At 63.0% G+C, this 16967-nt stretch overlaps 1 protein-coding gene across 1 annotated transcript; it reads left to right on the top strand.

Moving 5' to 3' along the window:
- Positions 1 to 6401: 6401 nt before the first annotated feature.
- Positions 6402 to 15813, top strand: CABP7 (calcium binding protein 7). The gene is made up of 5 exons (XM_027566358.1): positions 6402 to 6595; positions 13721 to 13864; positions 14923 to 15035; positions 15315 to 15468; positions 15660 to 15813. The coding sequence occupies exons 1-5, from the start codon at positions 6487 to 6489 to the stop codon at positions 15785 to 15787; spliced, it is 648 nt and encodes a 215-aa protein (XP_027422159.1). The 5' UTR covers positions 6402 to 6486; the 3' UTR covers positions 15788 to 15813.
- Positions 15814 to 16967: the final 1154 nt, after the last annotated feature.

The following is a 16967-nucleotide window of genomic DNA, read 5'->3' as shown; positions in this document are numbered from 1 at the left end:
TTTCTGCAACAGGAGGGGGCAGGGGCTGGGGTGGGGGTACTGTGGGAAGGGCCCGGGCAGCTGGAGACAGGGAGGCAGGCACCAGCCTGAGAACTCAGCCCCGGGGGGGGTATGCTAAACGCTGCTGGTCCCCAGCATCACAAGGACCGCTCTGAGACACCAGTGGAGTGGTAAGGGCGAACCGTGCGCTCTGCTCCAGACCCCAGCTCAGTGCTGTCCAAGCCATCCTCCTGGGTTCATCCTGGGATGCAGCTGCCCTTATTCCCAACAGCTGGCGCGAGGTCACATCGTCTCTCTCTTTCTCTCTCAGGTCTGATCCCAGAGGACAGGTCACGGCCCCCTGGCAGGGGCAGGGTGTGCCAGGTGAGGCCACAGAGCCCACCCACAGTGTCTGCCATTTCACACTGTTTGAACAGCCCCCCGTTCAAATGGAAGTTGACACACAAGCTCTTTTATGTCACAGTGAGAAAAGCGGAAAGGACCTCGCCCTGTCCAGAGGTGGCCATACCCTGCAAGGAGGGGAAGCCTCCCCCTCCCCACCTCTCCCACCCCCGGGCCGGTGCCCAGGCAGGCCAGACGTGGGGTCTCTTCTAGAGGAGCGGCTGCCCTGGGCAGATCTGTCGAGTGTCTCATCAGAGGCAGCAGACTGAGGCAGGGATCCGGGAGCCCAGAGCAATTAGGAGCGGGCCTCGTGCCTGTCTCCCGCCAGCTGCCACAGCTGTCACTCAGGAAGCAGGCCTGGAGCGGGGGCTGGGCCCCTGACGCCCCAGCCAGCCAGCAGCTTGCCCCAAGGGGGAGACCACAGCCCAAGGGGACCAGGGACAGGGAGTGCTGTCCCACCCTGGAGGGACATCATCCAATTCCTCTGGCCCCAGCCCAGACTGTTTCCAGACCAGACCTTCCTCTGTGGAGCTCTAAGAGCTCTAAGAGTTCTCATTCTTGGAAGCTCCTGGGAAGCTTTTTAAAAGCATTCCCTTGGACTTCCCTGGTGGTCTTCCCAGTGGCTAAGACTCCACTCTCCCAATGCAGAAAGCCCGGGTTCAATCCCTGGTCAAGGAACTAGAGTCCACATGCTGCAACTAAGACCCAGCACAGTCAAATAAAGAAAGAAATATTTTTAAAAACTAAAAGTACCCTCGCCCAGGGCCCAGCCAAGCAGACTCTCTGGGGGAGAGGCAGGTGGGGGGTGGGGCTAGGAAGTGCCTGTGTCCGTCTCTCCCCAGTCAGGTTTTTGCGTGTTTTTTACATCAAACCCAGTCCTGAGGACTAGAAGCTTCTCTGCTCCTGTGGCCACGCCTCCCTCTGCCTCTCAGACTTCTCCTGGGCTCAGAGAGTGTGACAGCTGGAAAAGGGGCTCTTGGGGTCCCGCCTCTCAGCATGTCCCAGCGCCGTGCGTGCCAAGACCAAGGCGCCAGGCACTGGCACCTGGTGACCGGGCGTCACGCCCCAGGCACAGGACAGCAGCCAGGTTTCACCCCAGCCACGCTAGACTCCAAGTCCAGTCCTCTTTTTGTCCATCATCAAGTTGATTCTCAAGGAGTAACAATTTTAAAGACCTGTCCCTTCCCCTCTGTTTCCCTTTCATGAACTCTGCCTCCTGCTCTGTCCTGTACACCTGTGTCACCTGCAGGAGCTGGCCTCTGGGGGCTCAAAGAGGGTGTCCAGGCCTGCACGCCCCGCATGGCTGGGTGTGCCTCTGCAGGTCTATAAATTCCATTATTCATCAAGTGACCGTGTGAGTTTGCCCGGACGATGAATATTTTATTCACCTCTACACACTGTCCCCAGCGGATTCTTGGAACAATATTGTTCCCTAGCCAAGGAGCAGAGGCCAGAGCCTCTGCCCTCCCTGGAGCGCCCCTCCCCGACCAGCGTCCCCCAGCAGGTCCCGAGTTTGGGCAGGGCTGTGGTCAGCGGTCCAGGCAAAACCCTGCATGCGATGCTTGCCCTCCATCCACTTTGATATCCTGCCCTGGACAATGGGTTCATGTCTTGTCAGGGCCTCCCAGATCCCTGCACAACTCCACCCCGTGTGGTGGAGCTCTCCCTGGTGCTGAATGTGGGTGGAGACAGGATGCCGGGGAGCATGCCGGCTTTGAGAGGAGAGGGCTCCAGTCTCCGGGTTGGCAGGGGAAGCCTCCAGCTTCTGCACGGGGAAGTCCCCAGTTCTCTCATCTTGCCTCCCTGCCTGGTGGATCCTTCCAGAGTCTTGGGAGTGTGGGGGAGGGGTCACCTCTCCCAGGGTCTCCAGGACGCTGAGCCAAGGACTAGTGGGGGAAGTCCCTGGAGACTCCTGTCTGGAAGGCCCACAAGTCTCTGGGTAGCACCCCAGGGAGTGCGGTGTGATGACAGTGGCACCTTCCCCAGATGGGGGAGCGACAGACACAATTCACACCCTGCGATCTCGCCATCTGCTCCCCCGTGACGTGCAGAGGAGAGGACGGGGCTGCAGCGCCGCAGGGCGGGTGGGCTGGTGTGCGATCGCTCGTTCATTCATTCATCCCCTCATTCATCCTCTAAGCAGACCTTCACCCAGCCCCTGCCACCTTCCCAGCCTAGCCCTGTATCAGGCACTCAGATCTGGGGTGTGCAGACCCCCGGATCCTACCCTCCAGAGCTGAGTGGGGGAGTGGTCCTCTCATGTGTCTGAGCTTCTGCCCACCCTGGCTCCTCCTCCTGGAGTTCCTTTGGCTTCTACTAAGCCACCATGTTCCATCCTCAGCCACCATGTTCAGCACTTCACTTGCAGGAACTAAGCATTCACTCTGCGGGCTGGATGTGTTCCTATTTAACAGGTGTGTAAGCTGAGGCTCAGACAACCAGAGGCACAGGTCCAGCTCTGGGGTCTCCATGTGGAGCTCTTACTGCTCTTGGCACTGCTTGCCCCCCACCATGTCAGGAAAATTTCAAGCCCTGTTTCTATGACCTTCTTCTGCAAAAAAACCCTTCTTCCCCCACTCCAACCACCACACCTGCCTTTCAGCAGGCAGTGAGCTTTGTCCTCAGGGGCTTGCTCTCAGAGCCTCCTCTCTGAGGCCCCTCTCCCTCATCCTCTGACTCCCAGCCTGGCTTGCTCGCAGGACTTGGCACCCAGGGGCTGCCCCACGAAAGGCTGAGAAGGTCAAGGAAGCTTCCTAAAGGAGGCAGCTTTCCTCTGAGCCTGGAAGGGCAGAGACAGCAGACGACCCAGAGCCTGACTCCCCATCCCATTCCCTACCCAGCTCCTGCCTTGAACTTGAGCCCCAGCCCTGCCACCCCAGCATGACCCAACCTGGTCCCTTCGGCTCCCTGAATGGGGGTGCCCTTGACCATGAGTTGGGGGCGCCCTTGACCATGAGTTGGGGGCATGACCAAACTGCCTTCAGAGTCTTAGAGGACTCCGTGCAGGTCCTAGGCACAGCCAAAGTGCAGCCCAGCTGCAGCTCGTGGCATGTGGAAGACTCCCTGGACACACAGCTGGCTCCATGGGCTGTGACTTTGCACCAGGGGAGAGGACAGTGACTGGCCTGAGGTCAGGGATGACCCTGGCAGAGGGGTGCTCCACGACCTTGCTGCTATAATCCCTTGGTGTTATAAACCAGGTGAACCCTGTCCCTTTGGCCAGGTGGGATCCTGCCCCAGGGAGCAGCCTGGCCAAGAGATGGTCACAGACCAAGGCTGAGGCCTGGAGGGAGGCCCATGTCTCCAGTGGACACCCACACCGTCCCTCAGCCAGACCCGCAGGTAGTGCAGGGCAGGCCCCCCCGCTGGTTTTTGTCTGATTTACTTAGGGATGGCTTCTGCCAGTCCTTGGAAGCTTCTTGGCCTGGGAATCAGGGGGGATGCCGTGGGAGCTCTGTCAGGCCAGCACCAACATGCCCTGTGACAGCCTCTTGGAAAGTCACCGAGAGCCAGTTTCCCACCAGCCCCTTGGCAGGCTCCAGCCCACCCTCCATCAGCGCGGGGGTCCCCAGGAGCCAGCTGGCCACTCAGTAGACACCAAAGGAGAGAGCCGCTGCCACTCAGCCTCCCAATCAGTAAGTCGAAGCTCTAATTATTATTATTTCATATTGCTCGGGGTGGGGGGGTAGTTTTCATGCTAATAGGAAATCCTAAGAGACACAGGGAGGCCCAGCCAGACACCACTCATACGTTAACGTCTCTCCATCCTCACCACCGCCCTGGAGGTAGCACTGCCGCCATCACTTCATAAGGGAAACTGAGGCCCCAGGAGGTTAGAGGAGATGACTAAGTGGTAGACACGGCAGCCCCAGGTCTGTCTGGCTCCGAGGGCCGGGTTCTTTCTTCCCAGTTCCTCTGCTCCAGCAGAAGAACCGAGGGAGCACAGAAACTCGGCTCTAAGGGTGGGATGTCGGACCCAAGACGTGTGGATGAGGAGGGCTTCAGCGGGGGCTTTTCTGGAGACTCTCACACCCCCAGCCCCAGGTCCTAACGGGCACCTGCTGGTCCATAGAGGCTGGGAAGACAGCCCAAGAGCTGCGGTCCTGCCTGGCTCCTCTGCAGGCTCTAGATGCTCCTGGGAGCCTTGTCCACAGCCAGGCGCGAGAAGTGCGGGGGCCAGGCCTGGCCCGGCCCAGCTCAGCCAGGGTTGGCATCGCTCCCTGAGCCCCTCTCCCCAGGCTGTGATTAATCAGCGACAAAAAGCAGTAAAATGTAATCAGACTGGGGAGGGCAGGGCCGGCAGGGCCGTGGCAATCAGCTTTCCCCCTGGGGCCGAAGGCTGATTGGACCAAAGAGGGGAGGGAGGTGGTTCCAATGGGGCCTCTACGGAAGGACTGATGCTGAAGCTGAAGCTCCAATACTTTGGCCACCTGATGCAAAGAGCCGACTCACTGGAAAAGACCCCGATGCTGGGAAAGATTGAGGGCAGGAGAAGGGGATGACAGAGGATGAGACGGTTGGATGGCATCATCGACTCACTGGACATGAATCTGAGCAAACTCCAGGAGATAGTGAAGGACAGGGAAGCCGGGCATGCTACAGTCTATGGGGTCGTAAAGAGTCGAACACAACTGAGCGACTGGACAACAACAGGGGCAGGGTCTGCATCTGGAGCCATGGTGAGGCCTGGGGGCCAAGCCCTCCCCCATAAATATGCATGGACATCTGTGAACACAGGCCCGCACCCAAGGGCTGCACACTGCCCCCCCACCTGCCTACTGGCCCCTGCCCTCATCTCCTAGCTCACAGCCTTGGCACACGCAGGTGGCCGCACACCCTCCCAGCACACGACCATCTCCATGTGGACTTGAAAACACACGTACACACCCTGTGGATAACAGGGTGTAACATGCACACACACATGCTGTCCCCTCACTCCACAGGCACACGTGCCTGGGGCCTGGGACAGCCCTGCACAAGTACTGGGTCTAACTCGGAGCCATGTGAACTGACCAACCCTCCCAACAGTCCCCACAGGCACCCAGCCACCTCTCTGTCCCCCATGGCCTCCCCCGCCTGGCTCCCTCTCTGCAGGCTTAGTGGTGATGAACGTCTGGGAAGGAGCCAGGATTGGGGCTCCACTGCTGGGGGGCAAGGTCAGGGGCCAGGTCTCAGCCACAGAGCAGGGGAGACTGCCCAAGACCTATCCCCAACTCCTGCCAGCCGGCCCTGCCACATGACCTTGGTCAACGCCCTTCTTCCTCGGACTCAGTTTCCCCACTCTGGAGCCTTTCCTGGCACCAACACTGTGTGATTCTCTTCGAGGACTCAGGGGCCGCGGGGCCAGACCTCCGCTGGCTGCCAGGTATCTGGTCCTCGACTCCCTGCTGTCTGTTCGAGGCGGGTGGGGGCCAGCCAAGGGGCTGGAAGGAAGGGCCCCACCCCCACCCCACCCCACCCCATCTTAATTTAATCCGGGTGGCTGCGGACTTGGTTTGTATGGGGGTGGGGGTGGGCGAGTGAGCCTCTGTAGGGAGAAAGAGGAGCCCGGGCCAAAGGGGAGAAAGAACCCCCGGCCGGCTCCGGCGGCCACGCAGGGGCCGGCGGCGGGAAGGGGCGGGCGGGGTGGGGGGAAGCGCGGAGGGGGCGGGCGAGCGGCGGGCGGGGGAGGCGGGGAGCGCAGCCAGCGCGACACGGAGCGAGCGAGCGAGCGAGCAGGGGAGGCGGCGAGAGCCGGAGCGGCGGGCCGGGCGGCCGCGCCGGCGAGCGGACGAGCGGGCGGCCAGCAGCGCGCAGCGCGGAGCGCGCGGGGCACCGAGGAGCGGGAGCGGCGGGCGCAGCGCGCAGCGGCCCGAGCGGAGAGGCCCGAGCGGCGCCGCCCCCGCGGCCCCTGCGGGGCCCCGGCCGGGAGCCCGACGAGGGAGGGGGCGGCATGGACCGGCGGCCCGGGGCGCGGGGGCGCTAGGCCCCCGGAGGGGCGCCCCCCGCCTCGCCGCCCTCCGCAGCCGCGCGCCGCGCCCGCTCCAGCCGCCCCCCGGGCCGCCGCCGGCCCATGAGCCCCGACCTCAAAGTTTGCGGCGGGCGGGCGGGCGCGGAGCCTTCAAGATGCCGTTCCACCCGGTGACGGCGGCGTTGATGTACCGGGGCATCTACACCGTCCCCAACCTGCTGTCGGAGCAGCGCCCCGTGGACATCCCCGAGGACGAGCTGGAAGGTGAGTGCCCCGCCGGGACCCCCGCCGGCCTCCTACCTGTGCGCCCAGGTGAAACGCGGTCTTAAGGGCGCGGGGGCTGGGGGGCTGTCTGCGGGTGCCGCCTGCCAGGTGGGTGCTCCAGCGAACAGCTGCGCGGGGAGGCCGGACCCGGTCGCACCCCTGCGCGCCGCGGTTGGGGGTCGCGAAGCGGAGGGCCGGCCCAGCCTCAGCCGCGTGGTCCCCCGCGCTGCGGAAACTTGCCGGGCCCCGCAGCGGGGTCACGGGGCCGCGCAGTCCGCGGTGACGGTGCGGCAACGTGGCGGGTTGGGTTAGGGGTCTGAGCTGCGCACCCCCCGACCAGCGCCGGCCCCCGGAGCACCCGCATCCTGATCCCCTCGGCGGCGCCCGCCCGCGGCTCTGCACTCGCATTGACATTCCGCTCGTGTCGCTTTTAAAATCCAATCTGCTCGGGCAGCCAGAGAAGGGGAGCGGGCGCTTGCCCTGCTCCCGCCGGCTGCCGGGCTGCCCCCAGCCCCTGTTGCAGGGCCCGTAGCCCTTTCCCCACAGCCCTGCGGAGACCCCCAGCCCCGAGCGCCGGGAAGGCGGCCGGGGAGGTGGTGGCGACAACAAGTGGCCAGACTGGGCAGCTTGGTCGCGATAACCAAGCCTGATAGGGAAAGGCAGAGGGGGCGCGACCTGATCTTTTTCCCAAGTGCCTCCACCTCTGGACATGAATGGGGACCTTGGGCAACAGGCTGGGCAGGATCAGAGCAGATGGTAGAGCCTGGGGTACTCAGACTGAGGATTCTGGGCAGCAGTGAGACCCCTGGGGCCTGCAGCTCTTTCCCTACAGGACCGGGGTCAGGGGCTCAGGTTTCCCCTCCCCCCAGACCTCCTGGGGGCCCTTGGCAGTGGAGTGAGGGGCTGTGGGCTGATGGGGGTCTCGGCCCCATGGGATCTGCTTATCTGCTGTTGCGGGAGGGCCTGCGATCACCCAGAGGCTGGGCCTCTCTTCAGGTACCTTAGGGCCAAGGGTCTCTGAGATCTGGGGCTCAACAGGGCCTTTGCGGGGTACAGCTGAGACACCAGTGCAGTCAGGGGTGACGGTGGGAGCACAAGCCACGGAGAGAGGTCCAGCCGCACCCCCAAGCCTTGGAGGGAGCAGATCTTGAGGGAGTCAGAGGGGATCGGGGGGAAGATCAAGGGGAGAAGGCGCCCCCACGCCAAGCCCGCACTGCACCACCGTTAGCCACCTGCTTCTCACCACGTCCCCCCGAAAGCCGCCAGAGGTTGGGAGAGCCGTGGAAATGGGGTCTGGTGTCTGACACGGGCAGGGCAGATTTATGGGTACCACTACTGGGTCTCTGGCCTTGAACTCCAAAGCCCAAGTCCGTGCCCTGTCTGCGCCAAAGCCCAGGAACCAGAGTTTCATCCAGGGCCTGGGAAAACGAGGGGGTCCAGTGAGGGGCAAGAGGGCAGGGGTGGGGCATTGGCCGTCCCTGCCCTAACACTGTCTGCTCCTGCCCCGGGCACTCTAAACCTCTTACAGTCCCCCCTCCACAGGCCCTCATCCATCCCTTCCTCCTGGCCAATCGGGCAGGGGTACACTTTGTCTCCCCTGCACCCCAGGCAGCTTTCATCTCATTCTCTCCTCTTGCTCTCAGCATCCCACCATGCCCCTGGCAGCCTTGCTGGGGCCTCACTGGCTCCTCTTCCCCTAATCTCCCAGCCCTGGAGTACAGACCCCAAGGAAGGGGAGAGGTGGGAGGAGACTAGGATGCAGGGGTGAGCAGGGCACAGGGCGGGCAGTGCAGGGGCAAGGAGCCCGCAGGCTCCCCTTGGACCGCATGGCGGACATGCTGGCAGGAGCCCAGGAGTGTTAGTCACCAGCCACACCAAACGCACTGCCTGCTTCTTGCCCGTCCCCTTCTCCCAGGCCCTGTGGAGCAGGGGCCCCTAGCACAGGGGACATCTGAAGGGCAGGGCTCTCCCTGGGGGGGGGGTAGGCAGATGATGCCTGTAGATGCTTGGCGGTCCCCTCCCGTCTGGGACAGCATGTGGGCAGCCAAGGATAGAACAGGAAGTCCTCTGTGATCGACCCCCTTCTTGGCTGCAGGCAGTCTGGAAGCCCTCCTCCGAGGAGACCAGGTCTCTGCAGGCCCCAGTGGTCCCTGGATGCCAAGGGCTGGGTGGGAAGGGTGACCATCCATGGCACAGAGTCCCCCTCTGCCCCGTCCACCTCCCCAGTGGCCCGTCAGCACTCCTGTCCCACCCAGGTCCTTGGTTGGGGGACGCCCGTCAGTGGGCGAGCCACGTGTGCCGAGGACAGCGATCCCAGCAGCTTGGGATGAGACACTGCAGACAGTACATGCCTGCCTGCAGAGATCCAGGGGGCGGTTAGGACGATGGAGGGAGGTGGAGAGCGCTGGCTTAAGGTGGAGGACTTCCTAGCCAAGCGAGGAGGGGTTTGAATCTCTGCTCCTTGATCTACGGAGTGACCTCGGGCAACCACTTGCTTTTTGCCTCGGTTTCTCCATCTGTAAAAAGGGGTTGGCCTTGCCCCTCCCCAGGGCCGCAAGTGACAGAGGACGTGATGGAAGTGCTTAGCACAGGGCCTGGCACAGGGCTCAGTGGGGGCTCGGAGACCAGGGCAGCAGTGGGGGGGTTAAGGAGCGGGGAGAGGGAATCGGGGAAGGCCCACGAGGAAGCAACACGCGGTAGGTGGGGGACTGGGCCAGAAAGGCAGGCTCGGGGAAGGGGTGGGTGGAAAGGGCCTTGAAGGTCTGCGGAGGCACGTGGGGACCCCTGGATGGGTAGACGTGGCTGGGCAGAGCTGGCCTGGGTCCCTGGCCCTCCTCGAGCAGAGGACAGAATCCCCCAGATTCTCCCTGAGATGCACACTGCACGGCCCCCCACCTGCCGGGCCTGTGGCTGACCCCAGTGGCATCAACAGACTTGAGCAGCTGAGGTTGGGAGCTGGGGAACGGCAGGCCCTCACCCAGCCCTCCCTCAGAGAGAGGAGGAGGCAGACAGACGGACAGGCGGACAGACAAGCAGACATGCAGGCAGACAGCCACTAGGGCAAGGATCTGGGCTTGGCACTTGACCTGCTCAGACAGACAGTGGAGTCTGCACTGCGTGGCCAAACGGGGCATTCTGGGTACAGAGGGGTCCCCTTTCCTGCCCCTCTTTCCCGCAAGCCAAGCAGCCACCTCCGTGCAAGCCAGAAACTCAGGGAGGCCAAAATGCTGGGGCGCAGGGCCAATGCCGCGGAGAGGAGCCGTCACCGCAGAGGACACATTCTGCCCCCTGAAAGTGACCTCCAGCCCACACACCCCTTCTCTGGACTCCGGCTCCCGTCGGGCTGGTTGGGGACTCAGGCCCAGACGCAGCTCCCCAGGCCAGGGGAGGGATTGAGGGCAGAGGCTGGAGGCAGCAGGAAGGGACCCGTGTCGGCCTGGAAACTCAGAGGCCCTGCCAGCCCTTGCCCGGGTCAGGCGTCCCCATGCCAAGATGGAGCGCAGCAGTCTTCCCCCGGCCTCCTGGGCGGGAACAGAGCAAGGCTTTCGGGGAAACGTGCCCAGCTGGGCTGTGTCGATGGCAGCAGCAGCAACAGGCAAGCTGTGACGCCCACCCAGCTCCGGGGCCCCCAGCAGAGTCCAAGTCTCTGGGATGGGGCAAGAGTCACACTCTCAGCTCACAGATAAGTCTGTGGAGGTTCAGAGAGGAAGGTGCCGTGTCCAGGTCTCTTGGCAGCTGAGCGGCGAGGCCAGACTCCAAGCCCTGGGCCTCTAGGTCCTAGTACCAGCAAACAGGAAGGGTGGCCTGGTGTCCGAAGCTCCCTGAGACCTCTCTTCTCCTTCCTGCTCTGCCGGAACATCTGGGATGTTCTGATTTATAGCATCCTGCTCTGAGCCAGGCCCGGCCCGGCAGAGTTCTCACGTGCTTGATTTTCTTATTTGTTCATTTCTGTAGCCCCACTGTACAGGTGAGCAAACACCCACCCGAGGGCACCTGGCCAGGACGTGGGAGATCTGGGATCTGACCCAAGTCTGCGTGACTTGGTGCTGATTCTCTGGCTGAGAAGGTGATCCCTGAACTTGGCCTTGGAGAATCAGCAGGGGCCGGGTCGTGGCTCTGAGCAAGGCCGAGGACACAGAGCAAGACTGAGTGTGAGGCGGGCGTGCCGGGGAGGAGAGGCTAAGGGGACACGTGGAAGGGGAGGTGGCAGTGTTTGGATTGATCCAGTGGTCTTGGGAGGTTCGTCCTGCCTGAGAAAGGGACGCCTCTGGGACTGTCGCCTGCCTACGTACCCCAGGATTCACCTGCCCTCCACTGCCCCTGGTGTGTATCTTCTCATGACTTTTAGGAGGTCAGGGGCTCCGACGGAAGCAGCCCTGTGCTCTCGGGGGGCTCACCTAGCCCCTGTCGGGGTGGGAGAGACAGCCTGGCCCCCAGCTCATTGCAGGGGAGCGAGCCAGCATCCACTGTACCACCACTGTGCTGAGGCTGCAGTTTTGCCATCCCACCCTGGGACCTCCCAGCTGAGGACCCAGAAAGATGGGGTCCCTTCCTTGGGTTCCCGCTTCCCTCAAACCAGCCCCTGACCTGGGCGTCTGAGGATGGTTCATCTGAGGGTGATCCCCCTCTTCTGTGGTGGCCCCTGAGGTGAGGGGGTCTTTAGGGGCTGCACGAGAGGACAAGCAGCACCCCAGCCACCCCCCGCCTCTGGCTAACACTTGCCCTTACTAGGATCATTTGTAAACTAAGAGTAACTGGGTTCTGAGAGGTGGCCCCCCACCACATGGACCGTGAGCTTCTGTTCAGCTCCTCTGTGTGCTCCAGATGTAGGAGGGGGGTCCCTGCATCAGTCATTCATTTAACCATTTATTAGCAAATGGCTTGGTTTGGATGACTGCACCGTTCCAGTCACGGGACACAGCAGTGAACAAGACCCACCCGTCCCTGCTCTCATGGCATCTCATAGTTCACAATCCAGCGTGGTCAGGAAGGAATCCTCCGGGGAAGGGGTCTGTGGGAGCCAGAGGAGGGCCAGAGTCAGCTGCGGGGGGGCAGGCAGGAAGGGAGGTGATGACGTCCATCCTTGCTGGGAACCAGGGATGTATCCGAGTTCGCTATGGAGAGGGGAAGAGCGTTGCAGGCAAAAGGAGCCTCCCGTTCAGAGGCCTGCAGGGGGAGCAGCCCTGGCACCCACCTGGACTGAAAGGGCCCCTGGGGCTGGAGTTCAGGATACATAAAGTGGGCAGAGCCTGTGGCTAGGTCAGGAGGCCAACAGAGCCAGCGAAAACCTACCTGTGTGTGTGTGTGGTCAGGAGGCCAATAGAGCCAGCCAAAAACCTGTGCGCGCGCGTGTGCGTGTGTGTGTGTGTGTGTGTGTGTGTGTGTGTAGGGTCAGGCACACAATGCCTGGCTGCAATGCCAGTGTCTTCCTCTCTTACCCAGGACTCCCAGGGGACTGGAACCCCCACAGCAGCTCTGGAACTGCTGGTCCTCTGCTAACACTGCTCTGGAGGTGGGGGGCTCGTGACCTTCTCGATGGCCCAGGGAAACTCTAGATGGGCATTGGCCTGGAGTTCCCCGAGTCCAGGGTTTACAGGAGCCCCTGGCCTGGCCCAGCTCTCCTTTCCAAGCTGCTCCTCTGGCCAAGTGGCCACTGGCTAGGAGACTGGTTTCTCAGGCCCTACCTAGGATTGGGGAGGGGGTGGCAGTCCAGAGTCAGAGGGTCTGGGGGCCTAGGCAGCTCAGGTGAGGCCTGTGGACACTGTCCTGGCCTGCATGGCAACTGGAACCTTCAGGCCTTGGGTGTGGATGCCAGGTGGGATGAACCTGATGAAGTTTGGGGCTTTGGCCGCAGCCGCCTTGCTGTGTGGCTTGGGACACATGGCCACCCTCTCTGGGCTCTAGTGGGTCCAGCAGAATCAGGGACTGACCCCCAGGTGCAGGATCCCACGGTAAGTCTCAGGGGCTCACAGACCCCCACACTGGCCACCTAGCCTCCTAGACCTCACTTTCCAGGTATGCAGTACGCCTCTCTTTCCAAATACACTTGTACACGTGAGCTCCCCTCCACCTGCAAACTGAACGAGGAGACCCCCGGGAACCTGAGCCAAGGGGGTGAGAGTGGATTGAGAGACCCTCCCCACATCGGGAGGTGCTCTGTAGGACCCTTCTGGGGCTGAGTAACAATGGCGGGACAGCACGCCCAGCGACAGAGGTGGAAGGCTGAACGGGGAGAGTTTAGAACCCTTCAACCCTCAACCGTGGATATCTTTGGTAACACCTCACACCGCGACTGCCCATTTTACTGTGGGTAAGACTGAGGCTGGTCCAAGGTCACTCGAGTTTCTGGTTCTCAGGCTTCCAGCCCCGTGCCTTGCTCTCCACCCCTGAGTCAGCCAGGTTCCTCAGGGCTGTCTCCCTCTCCATACGATGTGGTGGTCGGGGGGAGTGACCCCCACACCTCAGCTGGCCTGGGCCTGCGGAGGCGCCTCCATCCATCCTGTCTTCCCCCAAATGTCGGGCTCCCGGAGGCAGTCTGCGCCCAGCTGTTAGCCCGGAGCTGCGGCTGCCTCTCGCGGCCGCCATTAACGAGTGCTGGCCGGTGTTAATGAGCTGAGCCTGGGGAGGAAGTGTGATGGGGATGGTGGGGGGAGGATGGGAGGAGCGGGGGGGGCGGGAGTGGGGAGGATGGGAGGAGCGGGGGTGGGCGGGAAGCCTTCGGCAGCTCACGGAGGACCGGCTCCCCGCCCAAGTCTTCCCCTGCACAGCGGGCTCCGTGGTGCCGGCCACACGGGGTCGTTGTGAGCACGCCTGGAGAGGCTGTAGGGGCCTGGCACGCCGAGCCCAAGACCCCAGGGCAGTCTCATCACTGCCGCCACCCGGCTCCACTGCTGCGAGCTTGGCCTGCCCCGAGCTCCAGGGAGGCAGCGTTGTAGTGGACTCTTGGGCCACCCGCTGGCTGTCTCTGACCAGAACTTCGGGGTCCCCAGAGGGTGGTGAGGGTCAGGGGTGGCGGGCACAGTCTCTATCCTGAGCTCAGGTGGTGGGGTCTGGGATTCCAGGGGCCTGAGGAAGGGGCTGTTGGGGACAGGGGTGAGGTCCTGACCGGTTCTGCCCCTCCCCCAGAGATCCGAGAGGCTTTCAAAGTCTTCGACCGTGATGGCAATGGCTTCATCTCCAAGCAGGAGCTGGGCACAGCCATGCGCTCCCTGGGCTACATGCCCAACGAGGTGGAGCTGGAGGTCATCATCCAGAGGCTGGACATGGACGGTGAGCTGCGCCCCTGCCTGTTCCCTCACCCCTCACCTGCGGCGGGGCTGGGGAGCCGAGTGTGGACCCTGAGCCTCCAGGGATCCGGTCACTCTCACCACTCCGGGTCGGCCCCAAGCCCATGGCAGTTTGCAGCCGGGTCTGGCCCCACTTCTCAGCTGGACAACTGCGGTCAGACAGAGTGTGACAGCCCCAGCTATACCCAAGAAGTTGGAGACTCTGTACCTCTGTATTCCAGGGATTTTTCTTTTTTTGGCCGTGCTGTAGCTTGTGGGATCTTAGTTCCCCAACCGGGGGTTCAACCCGTCCCCCCTGCAGCGGAAGCAAGGAGTCCTAACCACTGGGAAGTCCCCAAGAAAATTTTAAAGTACAGAAAAGTAAGAATGTATCTACTAAATGGGCTTCCAGAATCCCCCTACAAGGCAGGAGATGGGGGTTCGATCCCTGGGTTAGGAAGATCCCCTGGAGAAGGGAATAGTAATCCACTCTGGTACTCTTGCCTGTGAAATCCCAGAGGAGCCTGGTGGGCTAAAGTCCATGGGACTGCAAAGAGTGGGATCCAACTGAGTGAGTAAACAACAATATATTAATACGAAATATTCCAGTTTCCATCACCAAAAAAAAAAAAAAAAAAAAATCATTAGTTGTATTTGCCATCTGGCTTTCAATGAAGGAAAAACTCGTAAGCACCAGGAAGGCCCAGTCCTCTCCTCCCAGTCTTCTCTGGCCCCTCCCACATCCCCTCTCCACAGGGACAGCATCCTGAGCTTCACTTCCTGTGTGTGGTGGGGAGGATGTTTGGCCCTACACCCGCTCCGGGCAGCAGGGTTCGGGGTGAAACGTGTCTCCCACGGGCGAGGCCACTCAGGGCCCGCCTGCTGCACCGCCCCCCCCCCCACACACACCTGTCAGGTGGGGCCTCTGCACACTCGGGGGCTTCAGTGTCAGCCCAGAGCCTGGCACGTGTGAGGCTCCGAGGACGGGACTTCCTGGGTCCCCTATTGGCCCGTGGCGCCCAGGTGCAGCCTCCCAGCTGACTGGAACTGTGCCCACTCCAGGTGACGGCCAAGTGGACTTTGAGGAGTTTGTGACCCTCCTGGGACCCAAGCTTTCCACTTCAGGGATCCCAGAGAAGTTCCACGGCACTGACTTTGACACCGTCTTCTGGAAGGTACGTCCTGGCTGACTGGAGGGCTGTACTGGGGCCACTGAAGGGTCGGGCCCGCGCTTCAAAGTGGGGGCAATGACGCCTCCAAGCTTCTGTCTGCTGGGCCAAGGGCTTCCCTGGGGAGGCCACTGTTGGTCGAGGACTCAAGGAGAGGGGTGAGTGGTTCCCAGCCCTCCGGGACCTAGAGGCTCGTCGCTGGTTTGTGTGGCCGCAGGGGCCAGGTGGGGACGGTTGGTGGTGGTGGCCGTGGCCAGAGCACCGTGTCTCCCCCCACCACCCAAGTGTGACATGCAGAAGCTGACCGTGGACGAGCTAAAGCGGCTGCTCTATGACACCTTCTGTGAGCACCTGTCCATGAAGGACATCGAGAACATCATCATGACGGAGGAGGAGAGCCACCTGGGCACGGCGGAGGAGTGCCCCGTGGACGTGGAGAGTGAGTGACCCCCCGGGATCCCACGGGCAGGGCAGGGGAGGAACCCTGGGTTGGGGGGAGCGCTGGGGGGCCTTGTCTGCCCCAGAACCCGCGTCTCCACGCGCCTGGTGCGGGAGTGCAGGCGGCCCCTGAGTCCCTCGTTTGGCTGTCCCTTCTGTCTCTCTGCTGCTCGCCGGTGGTGGCGGCCGCAGCCTGCTCCAACCAGCAGATCCGCCAGACGTGCGTGCGGAAGAGCCTCATCTGCGCCTTCGCCATCGCCTTCATCATTAGCGTCATGCTCATCGCGGCCAACCAGGTGCTGCGCAGCGGCATGAAGTAGGCGCCTGGTGCGCAGGGCCGCGGGCCACTCCGCACCGGCCGCCCCGCAACCCTCCCCCTCCACTGCCCCCTGGGCCACCGCGTGTACTTCAGGCCCTTGCATGGAGCCGTGGCCCCGGCCGTGGAGGGCCCGGCCCCGCCTGCACCCTGCGTGCCCCACCCTGGCCTGTTGTACCATAGCACCAACTCTTCCCGCTGTCCGGGGCGGTGGGGGGCTCCTGGGACATTGAAAGGAGGAAATCTGTGCAGGGCCTGGTAGCTGCTGGGGTCCCGGAGGCAGGAGGAGGCACCGTGTGCCTAGCGCCGCACAGCCAGACCCAGCCTGGTCCCTGAGGGGTGCCCAGGGCCGTGCAGGGGGTAGGCGGCCTCCTCCTGGAGTGGGACCAGACTGGGGTCTCCCGCGGTCCCTGGCACAGCCTGAGGAAGCCCCGCCCTCTGCTGAGTCCCTCCCTCTGACCTTCCCTAGACTCAAACCAGCCTTCGTCCTCACACTAGAGAATCAGCCCATTTCAAAGAGGAGTCTGAGGTCCAGAGGGCTCCCAGAATTGGCCTCAGCTCCCCCCAGCAATAGTGATTTTCAGGAAGGGCAGAAGCTCAAGGAAGATGGAGCCGGTAGCCACCCCACCCATTGGGTGCCCCCACCAGAGGCCCAGTGACCAGGGGGGCTCATTGCCCGCCAGCACCCAGCACAGCACCTTGACCTGGAGTGCAGGCCTGGGCCGTGGACCAGCCGGGCCGCCTGTGTGGTCTCCCTACCCATCAGGGGGCTGGCTCCTCCAGGGTGGAAGCCCCCCCACCCCCATGTCGGTGCTGGTGCTGGGACGCTTAGCCAGGCCGCTCTCCCAGCCCAGGGCCCGCCCTCTGGGGGTAGCCCACTTCTCCACACCATCCAGGCCAGAGACCCGGCTCTGCACGCCGCCCGAGCTGAGCCACCTGTGCTCTGCGCTGGCAGACGTGGGGGCCGGGCCGGCAGACCCGGTCCTCAGCTCTCCTCCCCAGATGCAGAGCCACGCCTGGCCTGGACTGGTCCCGCCCGGCAGCGCTGAGCCTCTGCCGGCCCCTGAGGGAAGAGAAGGGCGCCAAGCACCGGTCAGCCCAGAGGACCACACCTCGCCCAACTCCCGACCCAGGGCCAGAGCGCCGAGCGGAGGGCGCCAGGCGAGCGGCAAGGGCAGCCACGC

Source organism: Bos indicus x Bos taurus, chromosome 17 (genome assembly GCF_003369695.1).
Source record: "Bos indicus x Bos taurus breed Angus x Brahman F1 hybrid chromosome 17, Bos_hybrid_MaternalHap_v2.0, whole genome shotgun sequence".
NCBI lineage: Eukaryota > Metazoa > Chordata > Mammalia > Artiodactyla > Bovidae > Bos > Bos indicus x Bos taurus.
Note: the sequence above shows the minus strand (reverse complement) of the source record. Positions and strands in the feature narration are given on the sequence as shown.